A 27552-nucleotide genomic window follows, 5' to 3' on the forward strand; every position below is an offset into this window, starting at 1 on the left:
TAACATTTGTTCAGCTGCACATTCACTCCAGCGCTTTCACTAAAGTCTGCAAACTCCCTAAAACGACTATGTCAATTTACTAGCCAGCAGCAAGAACTTCCAAGCAAACCTATCATTATGCAACCAATTAGATTTCTGCTAAGCACAGTGGGTGCTTTACTGATATTGCCTTTCTCCACTTCCCTTATATTTAAGAAGAGCTAAGCAAGTAAACATTTACTTAAAAAGGCAGGAGATTAATATTATTTTATTAGCTGAAGCTGGATCAGATGGAGAAGTCTGGGCTCTTTCTCCTTAATCTGCCTAGAAAGCTGCTAGGAGTTTCCTCAAAGAAATATATTCTTCTGGTAAAAAAAAAAAAAAAAAAGATAATTAAATGAGCTGTTCTAGCATGTGCCATCTGCTGGCTGCTCCAATGCTTTAGTAAATCAAAGCCTCCAAGGGAACTAGGTAAACATAGTACATGTTCACCTCTACACCTGATCTTGTATAAAGCACAGAGACCGTATAAGAAGCTGTACTCCAGAATGTGTCCACCTTCCTTTTATAGGCAGAAAAATAATTATACTACTCAGCCACAAAGTAACTCCCTAGGTTCCTCTTTCTGTGTATAATTCAGCCTTAGTGCCCCCACTCATGCTGCCTCTTAATCCAAGATGCATACTCAGTAACAGATCATCCCCTCAAGGACCCTTCGTCTACTAGAGCTGATCAGAAAATGGACGCCAACACCAAGGAATTTTGAGTTTTTGCTGCTGCTATGCCATATACTCCCATTCTTCTCTATAGGCTGTGTTCCCTAGTCTGAATGCTTCTGCTATGCTGCACCATGGCCTGGCCTCTTGGTGAGGGGAAGCGGTGCTTCCTGGCAGTCAAATTGCCATTGTGCATCATGGGAGATTATGGAGCAGGCTGCCCAGATGGACTCTGAGGGGAATGGGAGCATAAGGTACCCGAGCTACAACTCCCATGAGGCACCCCATAGCAGCATTTCAAAATGGAAATATTTTGGGGTTTGATGGAAAACATCAAAAGTTTCCACAGGATGGCTTTTTGTGAACATTTTCATTTATCTGAACTGAATCAGAATTTTGTTTTAATTTTAGACAAAATTCAATTTTCCATCTAAAAACTGTTGCAACAGAAAACTTTCAACTAGCCTTACTCCATTCATTCCTGGGCTATATAACATCCCCTCTATTCCTCATGCATTACTCAACCACCCAGCATTTCTTTTTACTTTTGGTGGAGAGATCCACCCAATTTTATCCCCTTTCCGCCACACCCTAATGTTATAAAATCCTCCTTCTCAAAGGGGGCTGGATAACTTGCCTGCCCATAGGGCCATCAGTGCAGCTCCCCTAATTTAGTAGAGGAGGCTGCCTGACAGGTGTATGAGGTCCCTCCTTCCACTAGGAGAAGAGTATGCTGCCAGTCTGGAGATAAACCCAGGATTGAAACTCAGATCCCTACACATTTCCATCTGCCATCACAAGAGCAGAGTAAAGATTCTGAAAAGGCCTCTGCCACACAGCAGTCTGACAGGTTCAGTGAAATGGTAGGAAGACCAAACAAAGTTGTCATTAAAATTGAAAAAGTCATCTGCTAAATGTCATGACTCATGAGCCAAGTGGGTTACTGCATTAGCCTTTCGACTCTGGACAGCTGTAGTCACATTTTCGCTTCGTCATATGTAGAATAAGGAGAAGGATAGTCTTAGCTAATTCCTATATGAACATTACCCTTAATAAAAACCAATATACAATTAAACAGCCTGTTCAAAGGCGGTCCAGGACTAGGTTAGCAGGTGGTCTTGAAGGTCAGAATTGAGAGGCAAAGGCAAAGCTGTACTAAGTACCAGGAATGGAACAGCAGTGGTGGTACTCGTCAGCACGGAGGCGGATTTGCAGAACTATGTGGAGGTCCAAGGCTGGAACAGCAGGGATGCTGCAGGTCTGAATTGAGGAGCACTGGCAGAGCTACATAGGGCGAGATTGTAGATGTATGCTCGGCTTTAGGAAAGACCATCAGTTTTCTGCAGTCATTGTCACAATTATCAAAGCCTGCTCAAAAATACTTGAAAAATGGAACAAAAACTCAAAACCTAAAGTAGATGACGCAACAGTTTTATTCAAGTCTCTGTTGTCTGTGTTGAGACAAGGCCTAGATCAGCATTATACTGTAATACAATAATAATTTTAGCCATTGAACCAAGCCTGCTTGGCATCCTTGGTTTACAATTTACAGGACATCCAAAAAAAGGCAGAGAAATGAACAAAAAACCTGACAACATTAATTAGCTCTTTGCTTCATTTAAATATTATTCTATAACAAAAGAACTTAATACAAAAATAACTGAAATCCAAGATACACACAGTACATTGACACGGAACTGAGGAAAGAGATACAGTAGATTATACACAAGAGTAATCAGCTGATGTGTTAGCTACAGTGAAACAAACCAGACTGATGTAATTTAACTACTTTTTTAAGCCCTAATGGGTCAGAGGCAACAGCTGTGTCACAAATAAAGCTTTTTAAAAAATGAATTCAGTCTTATTTTCCCCATAGTCTTGCTGCTGAGCAGAAGCTAAAGGAAGGCTCCAACGAATCACTTCATTTAACAATAAGTCATCACACACACAAATAAGGAAAGAGTGGCCTCAATTATTTTATTTAACTTACAGGAGGAAATTAGCATTTGCAGTTTTGACCACTTTGCTGTTGACAAATATACTGTGTACTTTGGGCAAAGAACACCTTCCAGTAATGCTTCCTATCATGACAAATTTGTGAAGACCCTAGACAGGAGAGAGAAGCCACACTGCAAACTGAGGTAATTAGCAGGTCATAATAAAGGCCCACTCCTGCAGAATGCATGGTGCTTATGAGGTGTCCAGCACCCTTTACTCCTAACTGACTTCAACAGGAGCAGAAAGAGTTCTGCACCTCAAAAGACTGAGCATAAGGGCACAGTCAAACACCACTGAAATCTGTTTGCCTGATTCTGTTCCAGTTACGACAGTTTAATGGTGTGAATCCATAATTACAGCGTTGTAATACAGCAGAATTAGGTCAATGGGATTTTTGCCATTGACTTTAATGAGAGCAAGATCAGCTTCACAGCTAGTAGATAAGGCAAACAGAGGAGAAATATACTGCATAAAAAGAGCAGAAAATACATCCCTGGCTGAGATGATAATGACCTTTCAGATACACAGAACAGTTAGTATTTAAAAGGACAGTGATTTCCCTGACCTACTCCTTAGATATAAACCACTCAACACGTAGCTCAGACCAAACATCTCGGATGCACCAGAAACATCCCCACATTTACAGTGAACAAATTATACACATCAGCAAATACTGTGCTGGACCAGCAACAAGTAGCTGAAGGTGGCACAAGAGACTGTTGCTGGGCTTGGCAATTGTAGCCAAGACAGAACACTATCCTGAGTGTGTATTCTGCAAGGGGGTGGGGGAAATAAATTGGAGAAAAGGCATCAGGGTTACTGACACTTCTGTCCCCTCACCCACCCACGCCCCTTCACAGCTCACAACCAGTCCACATGGAAACAGTGCCTCCACTTTTGGCAAGAGAAACTTCCAAACTTCTGAAAGTGCCTATTCAAAGTATAAGAGCTAACATCACAACAGCAGTCAGCAGATACAAGCACACACAAGCTGGCATTTTCTTAAAGCCTTGTTGAAGAACTGGAGGAAGGAGTTACCTGTCAAGTGACAATCATACACTGCCACTCCTCTAAGGTTATGTCTACACTGCAATTCAAAACCCACGGCTGGCCCATGACAGCTGACTGAGGCTAAAGGGTTGTTTAACTGCAGTGTAGACATCCAGGCTCAGGCTGGGGTGCGGACTCTAGAACCCTGCAAGGTGGGAGGGTCCGAAAGCTCAGCTCAGGATGCAGCTGGAGCATCTACATTACAATTAAACAGCTCCACAGCCTGAGCCCTCTGAGCCCGAGTCAGCTGGCACGGGCCAGCCACAGGTATCTAATCGCAGTTTAGATGTATCCTAAGAAGAACAGCCTGGTTAGAACATATAGGAGCACAACCCTCCACTTTAGCACAGAAGAGCTCTAAGGCACCATTTCAGCAAAGCACTTCAGTTCCATTGACTTTACTGGAACTTAAACGTGTGCTTAAGTGGTTTGCTGAATGGGAATGGATGTATGTGCTCAAGTGTTTTGCAGGAACAGGGTCTAAAAGGGTCCATTCATTTCCTTAGTGTGTGTATAGCCAATAGGTAGCAGAACCAGAGGAACCACATCTTTTCTACCTAGATGCTCTCCACTTAAAATCATTTGCCATTGGGACAGTTCCTCTCTGAATTAAACAATGGCCTACTCTCACCCTAAACTAAACTGATCCACTGGTGAATCTGCGCTGGAGTTCCAGATGCTCAGCCAAAATAACTCTTGCATTAGAAAACTCATCATCCAACCCCAAGATTTAACACATTTTAGTGTTCGGATTACATAGACCTTTAGTGTATTTTCAACTTCTGAATAAGGTGCTCAATCCTGAGATGCAGAGACATCTATTGACTTCAGTGGGAGCTGTAGTTGCTCAACATCCTTTTTCCACTCGGCAACCTAACCCCTCCCCCCGATGGATCCATTTTAAAAAGGAACACCTTTCAATCTCTGCAAAGCAGAGCTCAAATTCAACTGGTACATGGCAGTATGCAATAGTGGCACCTCTGTCACGCTGCTATTTTATTCTCCAGAGTCTAAGATGTAAAAAGGGGAAACATCTACCTGTTATGGTTGCTGAGATAGCCTTGAAAATGTGACCAGAGCATTACTGATGCAGCAACGTCTGCTAGTGTTTAAGAGCCCAAAACAACAGTTCTGGGAGGTATTAACTATCCCATGCAAATACTCAGTGGTAACAGTGCTTAAAACACTGGCTATTTCACGTCTCAAAGCATGTAGGAAAGGGGGAGAACCATATCATGAAGATCTCCACAATTTACTTTGTGACAGTTCATTCTTGTGCCACGAATGACTGGACTTGAGAGCTACTGCCATGCTTTCCCACTTCCATCAAGAAGCCAAACCCAAGATGCTCACTAGAGCATCTAAGATCCCCTAAATGGAGAATCAAGTTCAAGAAGCCCAGCAGGGATATGAGCCTTATTGAGGAGAAGTCAAGAACAAAGACATGGGTGTTTTGGGACCTCAGTGAGGAGCAGCCAAGCCCAAGGATCCCAGGGAACAGATGTGATCATATTCTGATCATCTGGTATGAGTGGCATTTCATTTGAGTGGAGTTTGGAATACCCCAAATGGGATATTTGACGAGAATAAGCATTTCTAGATGGTGACGGGGTATTTGTCCCAACATGAGACTGTATCTCGCAAAGAATCAAAATAAGCATGCCCCACTGGGTTATCCTCAAACTTACATCAGGTCCTCATTTGCTATTTGTTTGTCCAGTTGAATCATCAACTCCAGAGCTAACAGTGTAATTAAGCAAGAGGCCACATCTAGCCAACATTATAATTCCCATGAGGCACTGTGGCAGCATTTCAAAATGGAAATATTTTGGGGTTTGGGCATTCAAATTTTTGATGAAAAACATCACAAGTTTCCATAAGAAGTCTTCTTGTGAAAAATTTCTTTTATCTGAACTGATTTAGAGTTTTGTTTCAATTTTAGATGAAACTCAATTTTCCATCCAAAAACTGTGAAACAGAAAATTTTCAACGATCCCTACTCCCTGCATTCCTGGACAATATAACATCCCCTCAACTCCTCATGTATTACTCAACCATCCAGCATTTCTTTACATTTTGGGTGGAGAGGTGAAGCTCTTAATAATATTCACTGCTTTGGGCACTAAGAATACATCATGCTTTCCTAATAGTTGCTGCCCTGGACTAACTGCTAGATACTAACACTCAGATGTTAAGGTGATGAGTGCATTAGATATAGATAGATTAAAGGACCAGTATTGTAACTAGAGAAATGCATCATGGTAATGTGCAGTTCTACTTTAAAATACATAGGATGGCATTTTTTTAATCTGCATGTTTATGTATCTGTATTGTTAACAGTAGTAAAAGCCAATACGTCTTGCAGCTAATGACTGGTTGGACTGAGGGCAAACAACTATGCAGGTCATAAACTGCCAAGAAACATGCTGATTATTTTGAGACTCCAGCAATGGAAAAATAAGCAGAATCTTTTAAATAAAGCACATACATTCTATCTTATTTTACATCATATATTTGAATATCTGAGACCCAACACAATAAGTGTTATCACACTGATTTCTACCTTTGCTGTGCCAGCTCATAGCTCACTAATCCAATATTCACTCAAAAAATCTTTGTGCCTTCCCCACATTCTGATCCCTATGAATGGGTGGAGCGTCCTGTAAAAAAGCACAAAGCTGCTACACTGATCTCCTTCAAATTCCTTCTTTTATACTCACCTTTGCTGTGATACCCACAAACCTCTCAACAATGATTAGGCACATGATATCTTGTGACTGCTTCTTACTGTACTAAACACAAATCATTTCACTGTTGCCTGGTCCATCCCCCCAGCTCCCCCACTGCCTCCATCTTTGTTTTTCTCCATTTGTTGACTCTTTTTTATGCCTAAATTATGAGCTTCTTTAGGACCTGACACTACCTATTGTGTGTGTGCGCAATTTCCTGATCCTAATTTGGACCCTAAGGCACTACCACAATTAAAATAAATAAATAAATAAATAATAAACTGATGAAGATCGCGGGGACGGAGCAAGTCATTGAAAGTAGAGATTTAGAACAATAACTGAGAGAAGGTAACTGCTTGCTTATTTTTACCCCAGTAACAGAGAAGATTCTGTGAATGTTTCAGTTAATGGGAAGGTATAAATTCTATAAGTCAGGTGTTTGATCTGACATGCTATGAAGCATACTACAGTACTGAAAGCCACAGTGTGGTCCTTTCAAAAGAAACAAAACCCCAGAGAGCAGACATGAAATATAAAGGAACCTAGGATGCCAAAAAAACCCCACCTAATTATTAAGGTAGTTAAACTCTGGACTAGGCTTCCAAAGGAGGTTGTGCAATCCCCATCACTGGAGGTTTTTAAGGACAGGTGAGACAGTCAGGGATGATCCAGATATACTTGGTCCTGCCGCAGAGCACGAGCTGGACTAGATGACCTCGAGGTCCCTACATTTCTATGATTCTTTGTACCTAAAATACATAGCATTTGTTCTATGCAGCTCACAAATCAATCCAAGGAACCCACATTCAGTAGGACAATGATGCTCCCAGGCATCTGGAACCGAAAGAACGAGAAATCTCTTCCTCATTCTTGGCAGGAGTTGAACTTCTCTTCTCCATGTAGAGAGCTGCTGTGGCAGAGAAGCTTCCCCAGAAGGGAAAAGAAGGAATCTTATTCTTTATTCTAAGGAAGCAGTATGGTTTTCAGGTGGCTGCAGCTGCCCCACCCGATCAGTGGCAAAAATTTAAAATTTGAAACCTCATATACATGTTTTCAGGCTGGGAGGGATTATTTTAAACAAAAACCAAATGTAGTTCATTTTCTAAAAAGCTATATTCATCTCTCAAAGGAATGGCAAGAAGGCTAAAAACAGACAATCACAAGATAAAGCAGAACCTAAATGCACATCATGGTTGCAGCAGATTTGTATCACTGTGCAATATTTTACTGCTGGTCATTATATTTCCTAAAAAAAGAATGCATTTTTAGATTATCTCCAACATTTATGAGCAAGTAGTGAGCATCTTTTTCTGGAAAAAGAAGCTCTGAAAAACCCAGGAAACATCAAGATTTCAGAGCTGGTCTTGATTATTCAAGAAAGTGGCAGGATGTCACGTGAGCCTTGGGATGCAATACTAGGCTTGATTCCTGAATCTTTGTCATGTATCTAATGTTGCCTTTGACTACAAATATAAATACTAACACGGGGGTGGGGAATCACACTACAAATGGAAGCTAGGTAATGTAAATAAGTTTTCAAAAGGACTTTTTTTTTTTAAATAAAATGCTCTGAATAGCAATAAACTTTTGAGTTCAATGTTTATTCTTTCAACTACCTTAAGATGTCAAACAGCAAACACCTGGATAGAGTGAGAGGTTATCCAGTTTCTCTGTATGCTCTTTATGGGTTTTAACAGACTGAGATCTCCACTATGAATGCTATACTGCCCCTATTGATCACAAGAAGATCCCGCAACTGTACCCTGGGGGAGGAGGCAACTATTCCTATACTTCTACATCTATAGCAATGAAAGGATATTACCTTCACTAAGTTTTGCTAAATCATAACACTTTTTTCCCCACACTGATGCCAATAGATTAATCTCTTAAAAGTGCTAACCTGCATGGGCAGCTACTCTCAAAAGAAACTATACACTGAGACTCCCTGTCCCATACACAGCAACCACCTGAGGCAACAATAGTACACTGAAAAAAAAAACCCTAAGAAAAATAATATTGTACTATTGATGTGGAACTCAGGGAGATGGGATGGGATCTCTGATGGCAGAGCAGGATCATCTAACGGGTCTGGGAAGAGGCTGCAGCTACTGCCATTCTGGTTTCTTACATAAAGGTCATATCTCCAATAAAGTTTTTCAGTCTACCAGAGATTAATCAAAAGAGACCTGTGGTTCTTCGGTTTTGGTTGTTCTGGTTGTACAGGATGAACAAGGAGAAACAAAGGAGAACCAAAATCTTCAAGGCTTCATATTATAAGGGCCTGAGGGAGTTTTTCGATTTCCCAATTCAGCATCTCACTTTGTAAATTAAAGTAACAGAAAATAGAATGAACTGATGGGACTGGGTAAGAACAGAAACAAAAGAAGAAAAGATCCACAAAGACAAATGTGGGAGTTACTTTGAAAATGTTATTTATTCAATTCAATTCCTAGATAGCAGTTTTTAAAAAGAATGGAGTTTCTCAGATGTAAATATCTTAGCACCACTCTATTTGCTGCTGTTATAGCAGATACCAACATTTGCCATTCCCCCCCTCTTCTTGGAAACTATTTTTAAACTTTAAACCTTTTACCCCAGTCTTTTGCCATTATTTCTTGGTCAACTCAAGTGAAACTCCAGTCACGCGCTTTCCCTTCCTTGCTTGGCAAATGGCACATGAATTATTCAGATACCAAAGAACTAATATATTTACCTGAATGGTGGTTTTCCCATAATGAATTTACACTGCCCACCTTCCCCTCCTCAAGAATGTTTGGTTAGAGCGACACATTAATTATTACATTGAATACTGGGACTGAACTGAGATTTCTCCATTTGGCAACATGTGGTCAAAAGTAGCAATGGGGATTTGTGCTCTTCTAATTGGCTCTCAGCTTCCTAGCTCCTAGTGAATTGTATCTAAGAATTCTATTGGAGATTTGGAGCATCCCAGCTACTGACAACAGGACAGAAGAAAAGAGATTAAAGTAGGAAAGACATTAACCCAGGATAAAAAATGTAGGAGTAGGAATAGGATAGGATAAAGAATGGAAGTGGTTAGGACCTTTGCTTAATCCAGATACACTTTTTCTTCATGATATGAGGCCTCAGTGCCAGATCTGGCTCCCACTGATTTCAATGGAAGCAGGCCATGAGTATTATATGCCTGATTTTCCGAGCATTGACAGGGTGAGTAAGAACCTCACTACTGAATACATTGAATTCTTTCTGCAAGACAAATATACCTGTCTGATTCCTAATGCTGTTGGCTTTGTTATACAACATCAGTGTGGAGAGCTTGCATTTGAGGTCACACAGAACTCAACAGAAAGAGTGAATTACTGTTCTAGCTACAGGTCCACTCACACAAAGGGACTACATAAGATAGATTTGATTAGATGGAATGTGTCAGAATTCCAGATGAAAACTGCATCTGAGGAGCATTTAACAAAGAAATTTATTAGAGCCCATAAAATCCAAACATATGTGGGCCAGGTGCTTCTGCCAGGGTAGCGGGTAGATACCAGACCAACCCTGCCATAAGAATAGCATTCAGTGGAGCAAATCTCCAAATATTTGCCATTTCTCCCACTTGGACAGCCTTGGGAAAATACCAAACACCGGTACCTGATATAGTGTAATACTTGGGATCTCAGGATCAAGGTTAATACTGGGATATATACCAATATACAACATTTGTCAAGCTCTGTGAGGTCAAAAACAGAGACTTTGATACGATCATTTTTGCTTATTGCAGTTTCAAACTGCAAAGACAAGATAAGGAAGACTACATAAAATCCCCACAGCAAAAGTCAGCAGCTTTCAGTTGCGCAGTTACATCCAACTGCAGACAAAAATCAGGCAGTCAGACAACATTTTCAGTAGAGGCAGCACCATTATATGATCTCAGTAGCATCCCTCCATTTTATCCGTCTTCAAAGTGCATTCTTAGTGCAAGTAGTATGATTGACTCTAAAGCGGCTTACCGCCCCCTAACGGATTTCATGCTAAGACCAGAACTCTTGTTTCAGTTCATACGCTGCAGGTTTGGTTGTTTTAAGTTCAGTTCTGCATAGTGGAACCGTGCTGTCCTGGCTCTGACCCTCAACATCTATGTCCAATAGCATCTGCTCCACTACAGGAACACCCACCTGGAAAGGAAGCAGAGCAGAAAGTCCTGGCCTCTCCTCTACAGTGCTGCTGCTACTAGCAAAGCAGGAGTCCAGATTGCTTGGGGTTTCAGTACTTGAACTATTGGCAGAGGATTCACCCCTGGCTTGGCTGGGCGACACAAACCACCAGGGATCAAGCCGCTGCCGGTTGGCTGAAGGGCGTGGCCTCGGCAAAAACTCCAAGGTCTTGGGTCTTTCCAGTGTGGAGTCCTGATGTGCATTCCAGCGTCTTGGAGTTGGAGGAAAGACAAGGTTGGGGTCTGGCAGGCGAGGGACCTCATTTGGATCTCGACTTGGGCTGGGAGTTTTTAATACACCTATCCAAAAAAAAGAGAAGGAGAGAGAGAGAGAGAAGACCTATCAATTAAGTTGGAGCTATTTAAGGCATCTATCTGACCTTACTGCCCAAATACACTAAAGGCATGTGCAAAAATAAAATTATATATTCAAAATTCAGAACCCCCCTAGTTTTCATCTGAAACACTATATGTGAGGTAGACCACTGGGAGTTTTGATCCTTTCCACCAGAAAATTTTTGCATTGCATTAATAAATACAGGAAACATTGAGTTCAGAATAGAAGTTCCTGTGTGGACAAATTATTAAAAAGGGACAAATATAGTTCTCCAAACAACAAAGAAGTCTATGCCCCCGTTGTACTGATTTGAGATGAGGGACTGTCCACCGGCTCCTGGGCTGTTCTGGACACACTAGTGAGATACAGCTGCTCCAATGCTATAAAATCAGATCACTTAAAGCTCATGTAGGAAACCTTAATCTTTTCACTCAGTGGCTCTGGGATACTTCACTCTACCATCTTAATGTTCATTAAATGTATTTTAATAGAATATACATAATAAGCATAATATCTCATCATAGGAATTTGTATGTGGCGAAGAATTCCAAAGCAGAATTTATTGTTCAGTAAATGAAGTTTTCACTGAAGCTATTTTTATGAGCATAAATGACTATGTTAACTTGTATCTCAGTACAGACCCTGATACAATAGAACAACTGCAGCCTGACAGGACAGTGGCCTAAATAGCTACAGCCACTTAGATCAGAGAACAATTACAGTGTTCCCCCCCATACTGGTAAGGAATTTGGGATGTTGTGGAGACTCAGTCCCAGGTAAACGTTTGGAGGCAGAGAACACCTTGTACTCCCCAACAGGAACTCTCCGGCCAATGAACAGAAAGTGGCACTGGCTCAGTCCAAAAGACCTCACGTCCTTTTTTTGTTGGCTTTCAGAGTAGAAGTTGCCTTGAAAGCATAGGAGGGACTTAAGGAAGGACAAAGGCTGAAGGTGGAATCCTCAAGAATGAACAACAGAAATGACATTATATTTGGATAGTGCCTTCTGTCTAAGAAACTAATATAGTAAGCCTCATAATACCCCATGATGAGGAAACAGAGACAAGAGAGGTTATGTGAGTTGCCCGAAGTTGCACAGTGAATCAGTGGTGACACCAGGCCTCAACTGATTAGAGCAGAGGTTCTCAAACTTCATTGCACTTCAACCCCCTTCTGACAACAAAAAACAACACACAACCCCAGGAGGGGGAACCAAAGCCTGAGTCCACCTGAGCTCCGCTGCCCCAGGTGGGGGGCCAAAGCCAAAGCCCCAGGGGTTCAGCCCTAGACAAGGGGCCTGTAACCTGAGCCCCGGCACCCAGGGCTGAAACCCTCGGGTTTCAGCTTTGGCCCTGGGCAGTGGGGCTTTGGCTTCAGCCCTGTGCCCCAGCAAGTCTAAGCCAGCCCTGGCGACCCCATTAAAATGCGGTCCCGACCCACAGTTTGAGAACCGCTGGATTAGAGTATTATTTTATTTATTATTAGTATAAAGGTAATGCCTCAGAGCCTTTGCCACAGACCATTGTGCTAGGCACTATATAAACACAGAGTACTTACTCTCTTAATGAACAAAGGCACAAGAGGGAGGAATAGGAGAACCACTGCACCAATCGTCTGGCCTTCATTCTGAAGGCTGAGAAAGAGGAGGAGGGGAAACTTACCTGTGCCCAGTGCACCAGTTAGACAGTTACTGGGAGAGCACCCATTAGCAACCAGTTCAGCCACTTTGATGGCTCCATCAGAAGGAGTTCGCCTGTGCCCCCTTTGCTGGGCATGGGAAGAGAGAGTCACATGTGTGGGAGTCAGGGATTGGTTGGGATCCTGCTTGAACCTCTCAATGCGTACATTAACCAGCGGGTTGGTAACTACTGGCAAGGGAGCCTTGACTGCCACAGGGCTGACGGGCATCTCATACACCACAATCTCATCACTGTCTGAGCGCAGCAGGGAGCGGGTGGAGTTACATTCAGAAATGGAAGACAGGGAAAGGAGGGTCAGTGAGGTGGATGGCTCGCTCAGCAGCAACAAGGGGTCCTCTTTCTTGAAGAGCTTCCGGGAAGGTGGGCTGGTGCTTCTGCGTGGTCGCCCAGCCCGCTGGAAAATACTGTCACGCTTCTTCTTCTCCTCCTTGGGTGGATCCAGCTCATCCTGGGTCAGCAACTGGCACTTGCCTGCCTCCAACAGATCAAAGCCCAGGCCTGCAGCAGCCAGCACTGCCCCGCAACCGAGCAAGGCAACCTCCCACCGCTTATGCTGGGAGCCACCTCGCTTAAGGCTATTGGTGGGCGTGAGCTGAGGGGTGCTTGTAGCAGAATTCATGGGAGTGGACTCCTCATTGGCATCACAGGGTGGGCCATCCAAGTCTCCGCTCTTCTGAAATGGGATGCAGAGGTACGATGGGGTGCGCCCAGGTGAAGGGTGCACTTTGTCTCCATTAAGACACTCGCTGTCTTCATCCTCTGTAAAGCAAATAAAACATACTTTGCATTGGCATAACATTTTCATCAGAGAATCACCACAAATATGAATGGATTACAAATATACATTACAAATATGAATGGATTAACCTTCACAAAGCATGCAAAGGAGGAAATGCCTTCATCTAAGCACTAACTGTTTAACCATAGTCAAATGTGAATAGGCTCTTCTGTCCAAGCTAGGCAATCCAAGACTGCACAAAAGACTGGCTGGTGAATCTTGCCCATATGCTCAGGGTTTAGCTGATCGCTATATTTGGGGTCGGGAAGGAATTTTCCTCCAGGGCAGACTGGAAGAGGCCCTGGAGGTTTTTCGCCTTCCTCTGTAGCATGGGTCACTTGCTGGAGGATTCTCTGCTCCTTGAAGTCTTTAAACCACGATTTGAGGACTTCAATAGCTCAGGCATAGGTGAGAGGTTTTTCGCAGGAGTGGGTGGGTGAGATTCTGTGGCCTGCCTTGTGCAGGAGGTCAGACTAGATGATCATAATGGTCCCTTCTGACCTTAGTATCTAGGAAAAAAAAAAAAAAAAGCTGGCCCTTGGGTGTGAATCCAGCACTCAAAGCTGATATAGGCTGGGAGCACTGAAAAGGTAAAGAAAAGATAAATCACATGTTCAGCTGTGACCCCTACTGGCTGACCAAGAGTAGCATTTCTGAAAAGAGCTCTTGACAGCCCTCCCAGTTGCAGCAGATTTACACCTGATAAGGGCATGAATAGAAAGATAGGGAAGGAAACAAGAACCACTCCCATAGTACTTCCTATAAGTGCAGGTGTGATCTATCCCTATGTTGCAGCACCCAAATATCCTTTCCCAACAGCATTATTAACAAGAAAGATCACAAAGTTTCTAAGGAGTGCAGAGCTACCACAGAGAGCTGGACAGTTGTTTTGAGAGGTGAGAATTGGTGAGCTGCGGAGTGAGAGAGACTGAGCGTGGAGAGATTGGAGGGGAATGAACACACAGAGAAAATCCAAAAGGAGCGATGAGAAAGAGGGCATTCCTTGGGGAAATTAAGGTGAAATAGTGAGCCACCAAAGTGAAGACATTGGAGTAAGATGCCTTGGATGAATAGAATTGCTCACTCAGGGATGCGTGCACGTGTGTGAAATGAAGTACGTGGTCTGCCCTTACCCATTTCTGCTAGGCTGGTGAATCCCGGCAAGGCAGGAGTAGTTCTCTGGACCCTCCCTAGGTTTGGAGTACTAGATGACCATTGTTTATATCCATCTAACAGAGACTTCAGGCTGGAGGAGGAAAAGACAAGGGAAAAATATGTATTACACAAGACTAATATAACTGAGTTCAAAAAATAATTAAATAAGTTAATAGAGGATGGCTAATAGCCATTGATGAACCGAAGATAATCAGAGATGCATCCTCATGCTCTGGGCATCCCTGAACCTGACTGCTAGAACCTGAGACTGGGAAACTTGATGAATTGGTTCTGTTCTGTACATTCCCTCTGAAGCATCTGCCACCAGTCACTGTCAGAAGACAGGATACTAAGCTAGATGGACCATTGGTCTGACCTAGTATGGCCATTCTTATGACTCTTCCCCCCTACATTTCCAAATAGTACTATTGTGTTTAGGACTGCAAGCCTGGGCCAATTCATCTCATAGACTCATAGACTTTAAGGTCAGAAGGGACCATTATGACCATCTAGTCTGACCTCCTGCACAACGCAGGCCACAGAATCTCACCCACCCAGTAAGACATTTTGCAACAATGACATGTTTCCACCACTAAAGAAAAAAACGAAAAAGCATCTCTCCTACTGGACTACAATGTGGCAAGCACAGGGATGTCTGCTGAGAGTCAATGATGTGTGTGGGTCCAGAACTTTACAAAATACCATTTTAGCAGAACATGCAGAGGCAATTATAGAAGGTACAGAAACTAAGCAAAACTCAGTTCTTTTACCAAAATGTTGCAACTCCCATCTTAAGGCAGGTGCAACAATATATCGTGAGCAAAGAAAATTAATCTCCAAGAATATTTCAGCATAAAACACAAGCAATAATGAAAGCTGAAAATCATTGCAGGGAATGGGATGTGCCAAGGTCATGCCTTGTATATCTAACCCTGTCCAAAAAACAATTTTAGAGCAACCAGTTAACAGTGGTAATAGTCAAACGTGTAACACCAGTGCACCTTGGAATGACTTTATTTTAGACACAACAGTCAATGCAGACATATCATTGTATCATTAATTTTCTTCTAAATATGGGCCAGAACTAAAAGCTCTAATCCAAACTCAAACTTTAGAAGGGTTAGGATCTGCAGCTGAACTTTTTGTGGCCCAGATGGATCCTTACTTTCCATCCACACAAATGTGTTACCATCACATTGTTTACTTCCTGGGGCCACTGTCAAGCCACTGCGAATGTCAGAACTTTCAGTGGTGCAACTTTTTGGCACATCAGCGATCAGCAAGGATATCAGCACCCATTCATTGTCTTGTAATATCTGGCAGATTTGAAATGACTTCCTTCAAACTCCTAAAGTTATAGCTCTTCACCTAAGCTGTGAAGTGTAAGACCCAGCTAAGAGAGTCAGAAGCTGAGAGAGAGGAGATCTAACCATGTCGATAAGTCAATGTCAGCAATCTCGCTGTACTATGGATGTGTACAAATTACCTCAATGGGCTGGGAAAGAGCATGTTTAGTGGTCAGAGAATGAGAGTGCAAATCAGGAGATCTGGGTTATATTCCTAGCTGTGTTGTTGACTTGTGTGATCTTGGGGAAGTCATAAAATTCTCCTGTGCTTTGTTTCACAAATCTATAAAATGTGAATGATACTGACCTCCTCCCAGGGTTCTCATGAAGTTTAATTCATTACTGGAGGCACTCTGCACTTTTTAGTACCTTTCACCTACAATCTGGATCTCAGAGTATTATTATTACAGATTCCACTTTGTGGGTATGGATTTCCTTTACTCTTTAATTAAGGTGCTCCTATAGCTCACTGGACAGAGGACTATCTTTTTGCAGCAAGGTTGCAAAGTCTACACTTGATTTTGCACATGATCAGTTGCCTGATGACTGTTATATTTGTATTACCCTGGAACCACAAATATTATTTCCAACGTAGGGGCATAATTTTAGATTACATTAAAAGCGTTCTGTTCTCATCTGTCTTGAGATATTATCATTCTTCCACATTAATCACTCCCACTAAAGTTTGTGCAATATCCTGCCATGTGTTTGAATCCAGTCAGCGCAATGTTGATCTTATGCCCCAATGGAAGGCGTCCATGTGACTTAGCAACAAGAGTGTGATTGATGGGGTGACCTTTACAAGGACAAAATTCTATGTCACAATTTATTCATCCCAAGATGTGCTGTAACTATGTGATAAAATAACCTGGTAGCTTTAGTTATATTTAAGCATCCCACCTATATATACCTGGACAAATAAACACAGAAAAGGAGACATTAAGGAATGTATAGATGGTGAATGCAAGCAAAAAGAAGAGGGGGCAATGTGCTCACCTCAAGGGTAAATGCCAAGGCCTTTGATAAGACGATTAGTATGGAGTCTTTCTCCATGGAGTTGGAAGGGTATGTACTAGGTTCTCAATGTATACAGACAGTAAACAGCAAAACAGTGAATAATGCACAACTATTGTCAGTCTAGCCTTCACCTTCGTCCTGATATCCCTGAAGATTACAGGGGTGTTCTGGGCTGCCCTTTGTGGCACAGCACGACACATCAACTTCTTCTGCTTCTCTATGCCTCCTTCTAGACAGCTTCCTTCATAAAAAAGCAGAGGTCGAAGATTCATTGGCACTGAAAGTGAGCCTTACTTTGAATATGAAGACTAGGAGTGATCAGAATAATTCCAAGACTTTGCTGAAGTTGACTAATTATTATTTTCACCTCATTCTTACATATCACTCCCATCCAAATTACAAACATTGCTACCCACAGTCCCTGCAGGCCTGACAAGGAGACTGCTGCACAACATACATGCCACTAGGGTGCGCTTGAAAGCAGTTCAACATATAAATTCCACTTGCTAAAGCACATCATCTCTGGAACAGTACTAGCTGACAGCACTAGCAGCTAAACTACCTACTTCTCCCCCGCCCCCCACCTTGGCACCCTTTTTTATTTTATTTTATTTTATTTTTTTGGCTAGGTTTAGATTTTTTCAGTAGCCTATTTGGGTGGGAAAGTTGATCGGGTATTCATATATTTATGTTATGAGAAAGTAGTAACTACATTTGTCTTCCCTTCCCACTAGAAAACCCATTATCCCGCTCCTTGGGATTCCTACAAGCTCCTTCTTTAGCCTGAGTGTTGATTAGATGTCATTTGGTCAGTAAATTGCCAAATGTGTAATGGGATCCTTAATAATGTCTAATCTGAAAGAGAGAGTCTTCAGCAGTACACTGTCCTTTAAACACCATGATGGGGCATTGATACAATACTGACTCAGAGAAAAGTGTGTCTGCTACTGAATTTCAAACACCACTTTTTGCAGCAAATGAGTTTTCTTTGAAAGTCCCTCATCTATGTATTGATCAGGTTACGTCCTGCTTAGCTGGCGAGATCTGAAAGGGATCACAGCTCAAGGACCAATAGCTATGTCAAGGTTCCTCCCCCATTCTGAACTCTAGGGCACAGATGTGGGGACCTGCATGAAAACCTCCTAAGCTTACTTTTACCAGCTTAGGTTAAAACTTCCCCAAGGTACAAACTATTTTAGCCTTTGCCCTTGGACTTCCACTGCCACCACCGAATGTTTATCTGGGTTTACTAGGAAAGTGTTGTTTGGAAACGTCTTTCCCCCCAAAATCCTCCCAACCCTTGCATCCCACTTCCTGGGGAAGGTTTGGTAAAATCCTCACCAATTTGCCTAGGTGACCACAGACCCAAACCCTTGGATCTTAAGAACAATGAAAAAGCATTCAGTTTCTGAAAAGAAGGATTTTAATAGAAGTAAAAAGTAAAAAAGAATCACCTCTGTAAAATCAGGATGGTAAATACCTTACCAGGTAATTAGATTCAAAACATAGAGAATCCCTCAAGGCAAAACCTTAAGTTACAAAAAGACACACAGACAGGAATATCCATTCTATTCAGCACAGCTTAATTTCTCAGCCATTTAAAGAAATCATAATCTAATGCCTATCTAGCTAGATTACTTACTAAGTTCTAAGACTCCATTCCTGTTCTGTCCCTGGCAAAAGCATCACACAGACAGACCCTTTGTTTTTTCCTCCCCTCAGCTTTTGAAAGTATCTTGTCTCCTCATTGGTCATTTTGGTCAGGTGCCAGCGAGGTTATCCTAGCTTCTTAACCCTTTACAGGTGAGAGGATTTTTCCTCTGGCCAGGAGCGATTTTAAAGGGGTTTACCCTTCCCTTTATATTTATGACAAGCTACCATAAATCCATAAATGTCACCTTCAGTCCAACAGAACATTAAAATCACACAAACACTGACAACCCAACTGCTTGTGTGAAAAAGCTGAAAGTGTCTATCCCTAGGCAGAACAAAAATCTCCCATGTCACAACAGCAGGCTGAGGCCAGGTCACTCTATCAGCTGACTTGAGCATTACTAGGGGAAGTGGAGCTCAGAATTAGGAGTCTAAGGGTTTCCATCAGACACCCTAAAGTAAATATCACAAAGTCACAATGTAAATGTCATGGCACTGTTCCAAGTTATGTTCAACCTTAATCAGTCTCTGCCAGTTCAGCATATCAGCCTCTTATCAGAAATGCATATCTCTGCAGTTCATCGACAAACTTTAAAAAGGATAAAAATAATCACTGTCATTTTTCAGTGACTGGCTTTATATAAACCTGAATTTAGAATGCAGGTATTTTTTGTTTGTTTGTTTGTTTTTGTTTTTTTTTAAGAGCTCTGGCTATCAGCCCCAGGTAGCTGAGGCTCGTGCAAAAGGGATGTGCACACCCAGGAGGTGGGGATAAAAGGTACAGCCAGAGCCCCACCACCCAGGCTCAGGCTCTCCTTCCCCCTCCCTCAATCTCTGACTGGGAAGCAGCCCAGCCTTGGGCTCTCCCCCCACCAATATCTCACAGGGAGGCAGCCTGGGCTCTCCTTCCTCCCCACACCCAATCCCTCACCTGGAGGCACCGGGGCTCCAGCTGTCAGCCCTGGGGTGGCAGCAGCAGCACAGAAGTAAGGGTGGCAATGATGCGCTAAGTCTGCTGTGAAAAGTGATACGGACGAATATCACTTTTTACATTGCCATCCTTACTTCTCTGCTGCTGCTTGCGTAGTGCTGCCTTCAGAGCTGAGCACCAGTGAGCAGCCGCTGCTCTCCACTCTCTTCAGAGCTGGGTGGCAGTATATGTATGGGGGGGGAGGAGGAGGGAAGAGTGTAAAGGATTACAGATACACAGAACGGGGGCCCAATCAAATAAGTTTAAGAACCACTGATCTAGTCTGACCTTTGGTATAACAAAGCCCACAGAACTTGTTTGAAAAAATTCCTAGAGGATATCTTAGAAAACCATCCAATCTTGATTTAAAAGTAGCCAGTGACTGAGAATCCACCACAACCCTTAGTAAATTTTTCCAATGGTTAACCACTCTCACTGTTAAAAATTTATGCTTCTCCCCACACACTCTGAATTTGCCTAGTTTCAACTTCTAGCCATTGGATTGTGTTATATCTTTCGCTGATAAATTGAAGAGCTCGTTATCAAATATTTGTTCACCACGTAAGTACTTCTATTGAACTCAAGTCATCCCATAACCTTCTCTTTGTTAACCTAAACAGATTGAGCTCCTCAAGTCCATCACTATAATACAGGTCTTTTAATCCTTTAATCATTCTCATGGCTCTTCCCTGATCCCTCTCCGATTTATCAACTTACTGTAACTTGTGTGGTTGTTTTTTTTAAATCCCTGTTGGAAAAGACACGGCAAAGGATAAAGGAGATAAGGATTCAAGATGACTTGGCAGAGAGCTATGTAGGCAACTAAAATGACAAGAATGTTGCTAGCCAGGATTAAAGAGCACTGGCACAGCTCTGTGGGAAAAGCTTACAAGGGGATTTTTCACCTATGTCTGGCACTTAAGTGAGTGAGCCTTAAAATTTACCTTTAACTAACCAAAAAGAAAATAAAAATGGGTAGTGTGCCTCAGAGTGACTGCAGCTTATTGCAGCTCTGTTTGCATTGAACAGCCTCTCAGTCTGGCATGATTTAAATGAGCAGCAAGGGCTCATCATATATTCACTGCATTGCCCATTCAGCAAAATAGTCGCCATGTTCCAGATGCTGCTCTGTATGATGCTGTGACCTTACTGAGTTCATCTGTAAGAGACAAAAAGTCAATCACAGAGATAGCATCTCAGTTTTGCAGGGAACAGGATTAAGTTAATTTCAGCCACTCTTAGCAAACTGGCAAATCCCATCCTCCTAGCTCCCTGTGCACAATAGATGCTTCACCCTTTCCAGCTGTTGTTTTGCAGGGGAAGAAGTGGAAGAGATGAAGAGGCTTTCTCTCAGAGTTCCAACAAAAGGCTTCTGGACTTCAAGGCAGAAGTATTTTTCTACCATCAACATTTTTTCCTCCCCCTTTTAAATTTAATGCTGGTGAAAGGCATGGGACTATGTGATAAATAAAGGAATTAATTCTCAAGAGTTATCTACAGAACAGACACAGCCTGAGCAGTGGCCATGCAAGCTCTCTCCACACTGTCCTGCTAATATGCTTCAAAAGCCTGGGCTAGAAAGACCACCGTTTAAGGGAGATTGTAATGTAATTTCCATGGACCATTCAATCCTTGGCTTTTCTGAGGAGGGCAATCAATGCCAATTTTGGTGGGCAGGTTTATTATATGGACACTTGTCTTCCAGGAATTTGGCAAACTGACAGACACCAGACTCATTTCAGATAGGCTACTGACCAGCTATCAAACTAGCAACCTAGGGGTGAAAGGTTCTTTATCCAACCTTCAAACCTGTTAGGCATCCAGTCACCTCAATTTTTTTTTAATCATATCATTAAAAATAAATACTAATCTTTTAAGCAGCATCACAAAAATGCTGAGGTTTGAATCCTGGTATACTGTCTTCAGGTAAGACTGGAACCACAGAGTAGAAATCAACAGCAGCAGACTTGGCACAACATCTCTACAAGTATACACATACTTTTTAAAAAGGTTGAAAAAATACTTATCTGGCTTCTCCAGTCCCAGTTAAATAATACTACACATGAGAAGGAAAATATGTATTTGAAGGGTGTAAATATGAAGGATGGAGAAGAATATTTCAGGGTAGTCCAAAGGGGGTATAATTAGAAGCTGGAGGATATCGAGTTACAGAAAATTTAGACTGAATATCAGGAAACGACACCTAATATCTGAGAGTTATTAGCTGTGCAATAGTCTCCGAAGCAAAATCGAAGAAGTCCCACCACTTTAAAACTACACTGGATAAAGTTCTGGAAAGCACACTGAAAATAACAATCCTGCACTGGACCTCTGAGGATGGATTAGATGTGACTTTACCTCTTTCTTCTATCTCTAATGTCTATGAGACTATGGATAAATAATTATTTCAGCCGAAAAGTGTGGCAGCTCTGCAGGACAGAGCTGGAGTTTTACCAGGCAGCCCTTCTGAGAACCAAGTGCTCATAAGCAGCTTTAAAGTTCAGAAAACTTTGGCCATTCACACTTCCCCCTGGACCCAGTCCTGTTTGTTCTTACCCATCTTCTCCTGCAGCTGTCTCCCTATGACAAAGAGAACTTGGTCCCCAGGTACGCCCTTTCTTCTTCTGGCTTCTCTTCTCTTCCTCCTCTTCTTCCTCCTTCTGTAGACCTGAGTTGCAGCCCCAAGCTTTGCTGCTTTCTCCAGGTGTCACTATGGAAACCAATAAGGGAGAGGGAGGGAAAGGATGGGCATGTGGGGCAGGAAAAACACAAAATGCTGCCTGCACCTCCTGAGTGGCAATGTACCACTCTTCAGCACTGGTGAAAAGAGAAGTAAGGCACAATGCTACAGACCCTGAAGGAAATGTATTAACACCACTTAACCAACCACCTGAAGAGCGTGAAGTGCTCACCAACATCAAACGATTTAGCCACACAACACTCACATGATACAGATAGATTTGTTTTAATCCTTATTTTAGAGATGGAGAAACTGGCACAGAGGTTAAGTAGCTTGCCTAGGGGTCACACTGGAAATCTGTGGCAAAGCAGGGAATAAAACACAAATCCAAAAGGGGTATGGCAAAGGCAAAGGCTATGAAATCCTCCCTCATCATGCCTCAACCCTGAGCCGGAAAAAGCTCCCAGAGAGGCCTTCATAGCCTATTTAATCCTTGGGTTCTCTTCTAAAACTGCCAACAAGAGAATAGAAATCCAACTCTCAAGATGCTGAGACCCACGCTAATCACTAGACAACACTACCGTCATATTGCTCTTCAAAATGTACTTGTGTCCCCTGTAAGGTCTCCACTTCCCGTCTGCTTGTTATGACAGGGCCACATTCCCACACCAATTGCTTTCATTTTTCTTGAAATGTTTTTACTAAACAATTTCCATTCCTTTGCCACACACTTCTCTTTCAGCCTATCCATCTGATCCACCTCAAGAATACATTCTGAACTTGCAAATATAAATTCCATAAATTCAGTTATAGCAAGCAGGCTGTATCCCTGAGAAATATACTTCCAGTACAATCAATCAGCAAGTGCCCAGAAACACAAACAAGTGAGGCTCAATTTCTGGGAGAAGGAACATTCCCCACCACCACTCCCCACAGTTACACTTCATTCAGGAAGTTTCACCATCTTTTCCTAAACAAGACCCAAAAATCCCCACTGCAGTGCCTGCTAGGCATATTATATTCTTCCCATGTTCAATGCTATAGCAAGCTCCTTACACTGTATGGCCCTGAGTCTGGGAATAATGGTAGGACTTGCAGGAGGACTGGAACAACTACTGATCAAACTTTTCCTTTTGTCCATGGTTGGAGATGCCTGCACAGTGAACTTGTGCTGGAAATCTGTTAAAAAAAACAGTCACAATTAAAATACTCATTCATGAAACACAACAAAGATTATTAATTCTTTCTCGTACCTTTGCAGAATGGCACCAGTGTTTCAGTGCATTTTTGCAGGCACATAAACCCCCAATTTGCACACACCCCTAATGCAGCCTGAAGATTAGTGCTTTGCATCTGGACATACAGCTGCAAAGGAGCAGCATATAAATGTGTCTAGTTGGGGACTGACATTCCTACCCATATGTACCTGCATAATTTTTTAGGTAAAAACCTTTTCATCTCATTTCCCAAAGAGACTTCTGGGGCAAGCAAAAATTCATGAAACAAATGTTTACAAGATGGTTATTATTAAAAATATAATCTACCACATCCACTCTCCCCAACTCTCAGTCTCCCTTGAGAGACAGAGTTAACAGTGCAGTACATGTTAAGAACCATCTATAACATGGCTGCCAACTCTGGGTGAATTATATAATCAAACACACGCAGCTTTCCGTTTCTTGCCAGTTTGGAACTCCAAGCAATTTGCACATTCGGTACCCTCTCTTATCACAATGGACTCACTTCCATCGACAGCCATCCTCATTTTCCCACCCACTTTCCCAATTGTTGACCAACCAAGTGACATTTTCCATCCAGTCTTGAGGGAATGAAGCAACAGTCTAATTCTGTATTTATTTGCTAAATAGTAATGCTGAGAAGTTGAGTGCTGTAGTCTTCATAATCTTCCCTTAGCTACCCAACATGACTCAAGAGTCCCAAGGTCATTTCCCACACCAGCAGTGCAATGGGCTATGGTTGCTGTTCTGATATCAAACATACCCACATCAGCTTTATTTAACAATAAGACGACTCCAGAATAGACACTTCCACCATTTTCAGGTAATACCTTCAATGAAAGTGTGCATTTGGGGTGTTGTTGAACTAAATGTTGCATTGATAGTTAAAATTAAGATTTTGCTTTAAAAGTGAACTTCCTGATACCAGCTGCAGACTAGTAATACGTGCTACAAACACTCAAACATTCAACATTCCTCTTCACCCATATCCTTACCCTTTGGACAATGTTAGTCACAGTGCACCCTATTGCTACCATTTCCTGTGTTTTTCCCTACAACCACTGACCTTTAATTTCTTGATGCCAAAGAGGCTGGGATTTCTTAAGGCACATCTTGTGACCATTCTATGATTGCAGGCACAAAGCAGCAACATTTAACAGAAACTCATTTGGCACAAGAGGACCCCCCTACAACCCAGCACTGCAGCATCACTGACCTGAAGGGAGGCTGATGCGATTGCCATCTTTCAACTTAAGACGGTTTTTCTTGAACTTGCCCATGCGCTTCTTCACCTGAGGCTTCTCCTGGCACAGCTGGTGGATAATGATGTTGAGCTCCCTTTCCAGGATGTCAATCTCACGTTCTGCCAACTCCTGCTCCCGCCGCCGCAGCAGCTCCTCATGGTTCTTCTGCTGGAGTGCAGCACGGGTCAGCTCCTCCTCCCATGTGCGCAGCTCCTGCAGGGAGGAAAGAGAGGAGAATTCTATAGATTACAAGTATGACATATGAGTTCTGAAATTATTCTATCTACTAGAGGAGCAAATCCAAAGATGGCTGGAGTTCATTACTGGCCTGGTTCACACGCTCAGCAAGGAGGCCAAGGAGTGAAGTGACAGAGACTGAACTCCACTCTCCCCCTGCAAAGCTGTCCCTGCAGCTCAGGGTTGAGGCGCCTTGATAGGGCAATGTGGGAGAAGCTTATTCTGCTGCTGGTCATGAGGTGTCTGATCTGTTATTCAGTCTCTACAGAGGTAAGCCAGGCACCTTTCAAACACTATACTGACTGTAAAAATAAAATAAACAGTTGAACCTGGAAGCTTGTTTTCCAGGTATTTGAGAGAGTGGGAAGGGGAAAGACATGGGACATGGCAGCTTATTTTTGCAGGATTTGTTCAGAATTTCCAACTGTTAACTCCCCCTTGTTTTCCTGCCTAAATCAGCATCTACATTAATTTGTTTAAATTGACTTCAAAGCAGTCTAAAAATTAAATGTTCCCATCTAGCGCATCATAAGACAGAAAACAAAACAAAAAAACCTAGCTCCAACATAAGGCAACCAAATGGAGCAACTAGAATTACTGGTGCAGGAAGTGAAACAAGATATAACAGGGATAACAGAAACATGGTGGAATAGTAGTCATGACTGGAGTACAGGTACTGAAGGGTATGTGCTGTTGAGGAAAGACAGAAATAAAAGGTATAGGCAGTGGAGTAGCATTGCATATTAATCACAAGGCAGACTATAAAGAAATTAGAAGAGATGGAATGGAAAGACAGAATTTGTTGGGGACCAAAATCACTTTGGGGAAGAAAAGTAACAGAGGCTCCAATGAGATAGTGCTTGGGATATGCTGCAGCCCCAAAGGATCCTATTTGGACATGGATAGAGACAACTAATATCTTTAATGAAATAAGTACTAGTAGGAATTGTGTGATTATGGGAAGCTTTAATTTCTAAGATATAGATCGAAGGACAAGTGCTACTAATAACAGTTGGGCCCAGATATTGCTCGATGTGATGGCTGAAAGTTTTCTCCACCAAATAGTCACCAAACCAACAAGAGATGACGCCATTTTAAATTTGGTATTGGTAAGCAACAAGCACCTCACAGAAGAACTGGCTATAAAGGACAACTTTGGATCAAGTGATCATAAACTAATTTAGTTGACACTAAATGGAAGGATAAACAAAAATAGGTCTGCAAGTAGGATCTTTGATTTCAAAAGGGTAAACTTTAAAAAAAAATTAAGGGAAGTAGTTAGGGAAGTGGACTGGACTGAAGAACTTAAGGATCTGAATGTGAAGGAGGCTTGGAATTACTTTAAGTCGAAGTTGCAGAAGCTGTCTGAAGCCTGCATCCCAAGCAAGGGGAAAAAATTCATAGGGAAGGGTTGCAGACCAAACTGGATGAACAAGCATCCCAGTCATCTTATTAAGAGAAAGCAGAAAGCCTACAAGGAATGGATCAACAAGGAAAGCTACCTCTTGTATGTCCCAAAGTATAGGAGAAAAGTGAGAACTGCCGAAAGCTAAGCAGAGTTGGAACTTCCAAAGGAAATTAAAAACAATCATAAAAGATTATTTAGCCATTTAAATAAAAAGGAAATATGGAAAGAAGGGGGACCACTAAGCACTGAGGGTGGAGTGGAGATTAAAGATAATCTAGGCATAGTCCAACACCTAAATGAATACCTTGCCTCGGTTTTAATAAAGGTAATGAGGATCTTAGGGGGTAGTGGCAGGGTGGCTAATGATAACAAGCTTACGGAAGTAGAAATCATATGAGGTGGAAGCTTATAGGACCAAAAGTTTATAGGACCAAATTGGCAGGCCTGGATGATCTCCATTCAAGAATATTAATGGAACTGGCACATGAAATTGCCAGCCCTACAGCAAAGGATTTTTAATGAATCCATAAACTTGGGGGTTGCACACTGTGACTGGAATATTGCTAATATAGCACCTATTTTTAAGAAAGGAAGCCACAGGCCCATTAGTTTGGCCTCAGTTGTATGCAAGGTTTTGGAACAAATTTTGAAAAATGAAGTAGTTAAGGACAGAGGTAAATGGTAACTGGTATAAAATACAACATTGTTTTACAAAAGGTAGATTATGGCAGACCAACGTGATCTCTTTCTTTGAGAAGATCACAAATTTTCTTGACAAAGGAAATGCAGTAGATCTAATCTACCTGGATTTCAGTAAGGCATTTGATACAGTTCTACATGGGAAATTATTAGTTAAATTTGAGAATACGGGATTGATACGAGAATTGAAAGGTGGATAAAGAACTGGTTAAAAGGGAGACTATACTGGGTCATATTGAAACGTGAACTGTCAGGTGGAGAGATGATACTAGTGGAGTTCCTCAGGTATCCGGCTTGGGACTAATCTTATTTAACATTTTCATTCATCACCTTGGCACAAAAGTGGCCAATAAAGTGGACTAAAAAAAAAAGTGGACTAATAAAATTTGCAGATAACTCAAAGTTGGGAGGTATTGTCAATATGGAGGAG

At 42.1% G+C, this 27552-nt stretch overlaps 1 protein-coding gene across 1 annotated transcript in view; it reads right to left on the bottom strand.

The window, feature by feature from the left end:
- Positions 1 to 2117: 2117 nt before the first annotated feature.
- The window catches only part of MAP3K9 (mitogen-activated protein kinase kinase kinase 9), a 90317-nt gene continuing 64882 nt past the window's right edge, over positions 2118 to 27552 (bottom strand). The window contains exons 6-11 of the mRNA XM_073348505.2: positions 24751 to 24991; positions 23353 to 23475; positions 22173 to 22326; positions 14609 to 14721; positions 12659 to 13456; positions 2118 to 10961 (exon numbers count right to left, since the gene is read on the bottom strand). Of these exons, the coding sequence (XP_073204606.1) occupies positions 10480 to 10961; positions 12659 to 13456; positions 14609 to 14721; positions 22173 to 22326; positions 23353 to 23475; positions 24751 to 24991 (1911 nt within the window). The 3' untranslated portion in view covers positions 2118 to 10479. The remainder of the gene's footprint in view (positions 10962 to 12658; positions 13457 to 14608; positions 14722 to 22172; positions 22327 to 23352; positions 23476 to 24750; positions 24992 to 27552) is intronic.

Source organism: Lepidochelys kempii, chromosome 6 (assembly GCF_965140285.1).
Source record: "Lepidochelys kempii isolate rLepKem1 chromosome 6, rLepKem1.hap1, whole genome shotgun sequence".
Classification (NCBI taxonomy): domain Eukaryota; kingdom Metazoa; phylum Chordata; order Testudines; family Cheloniidae; genus Lepidochelys; species Lepidochelys kempii.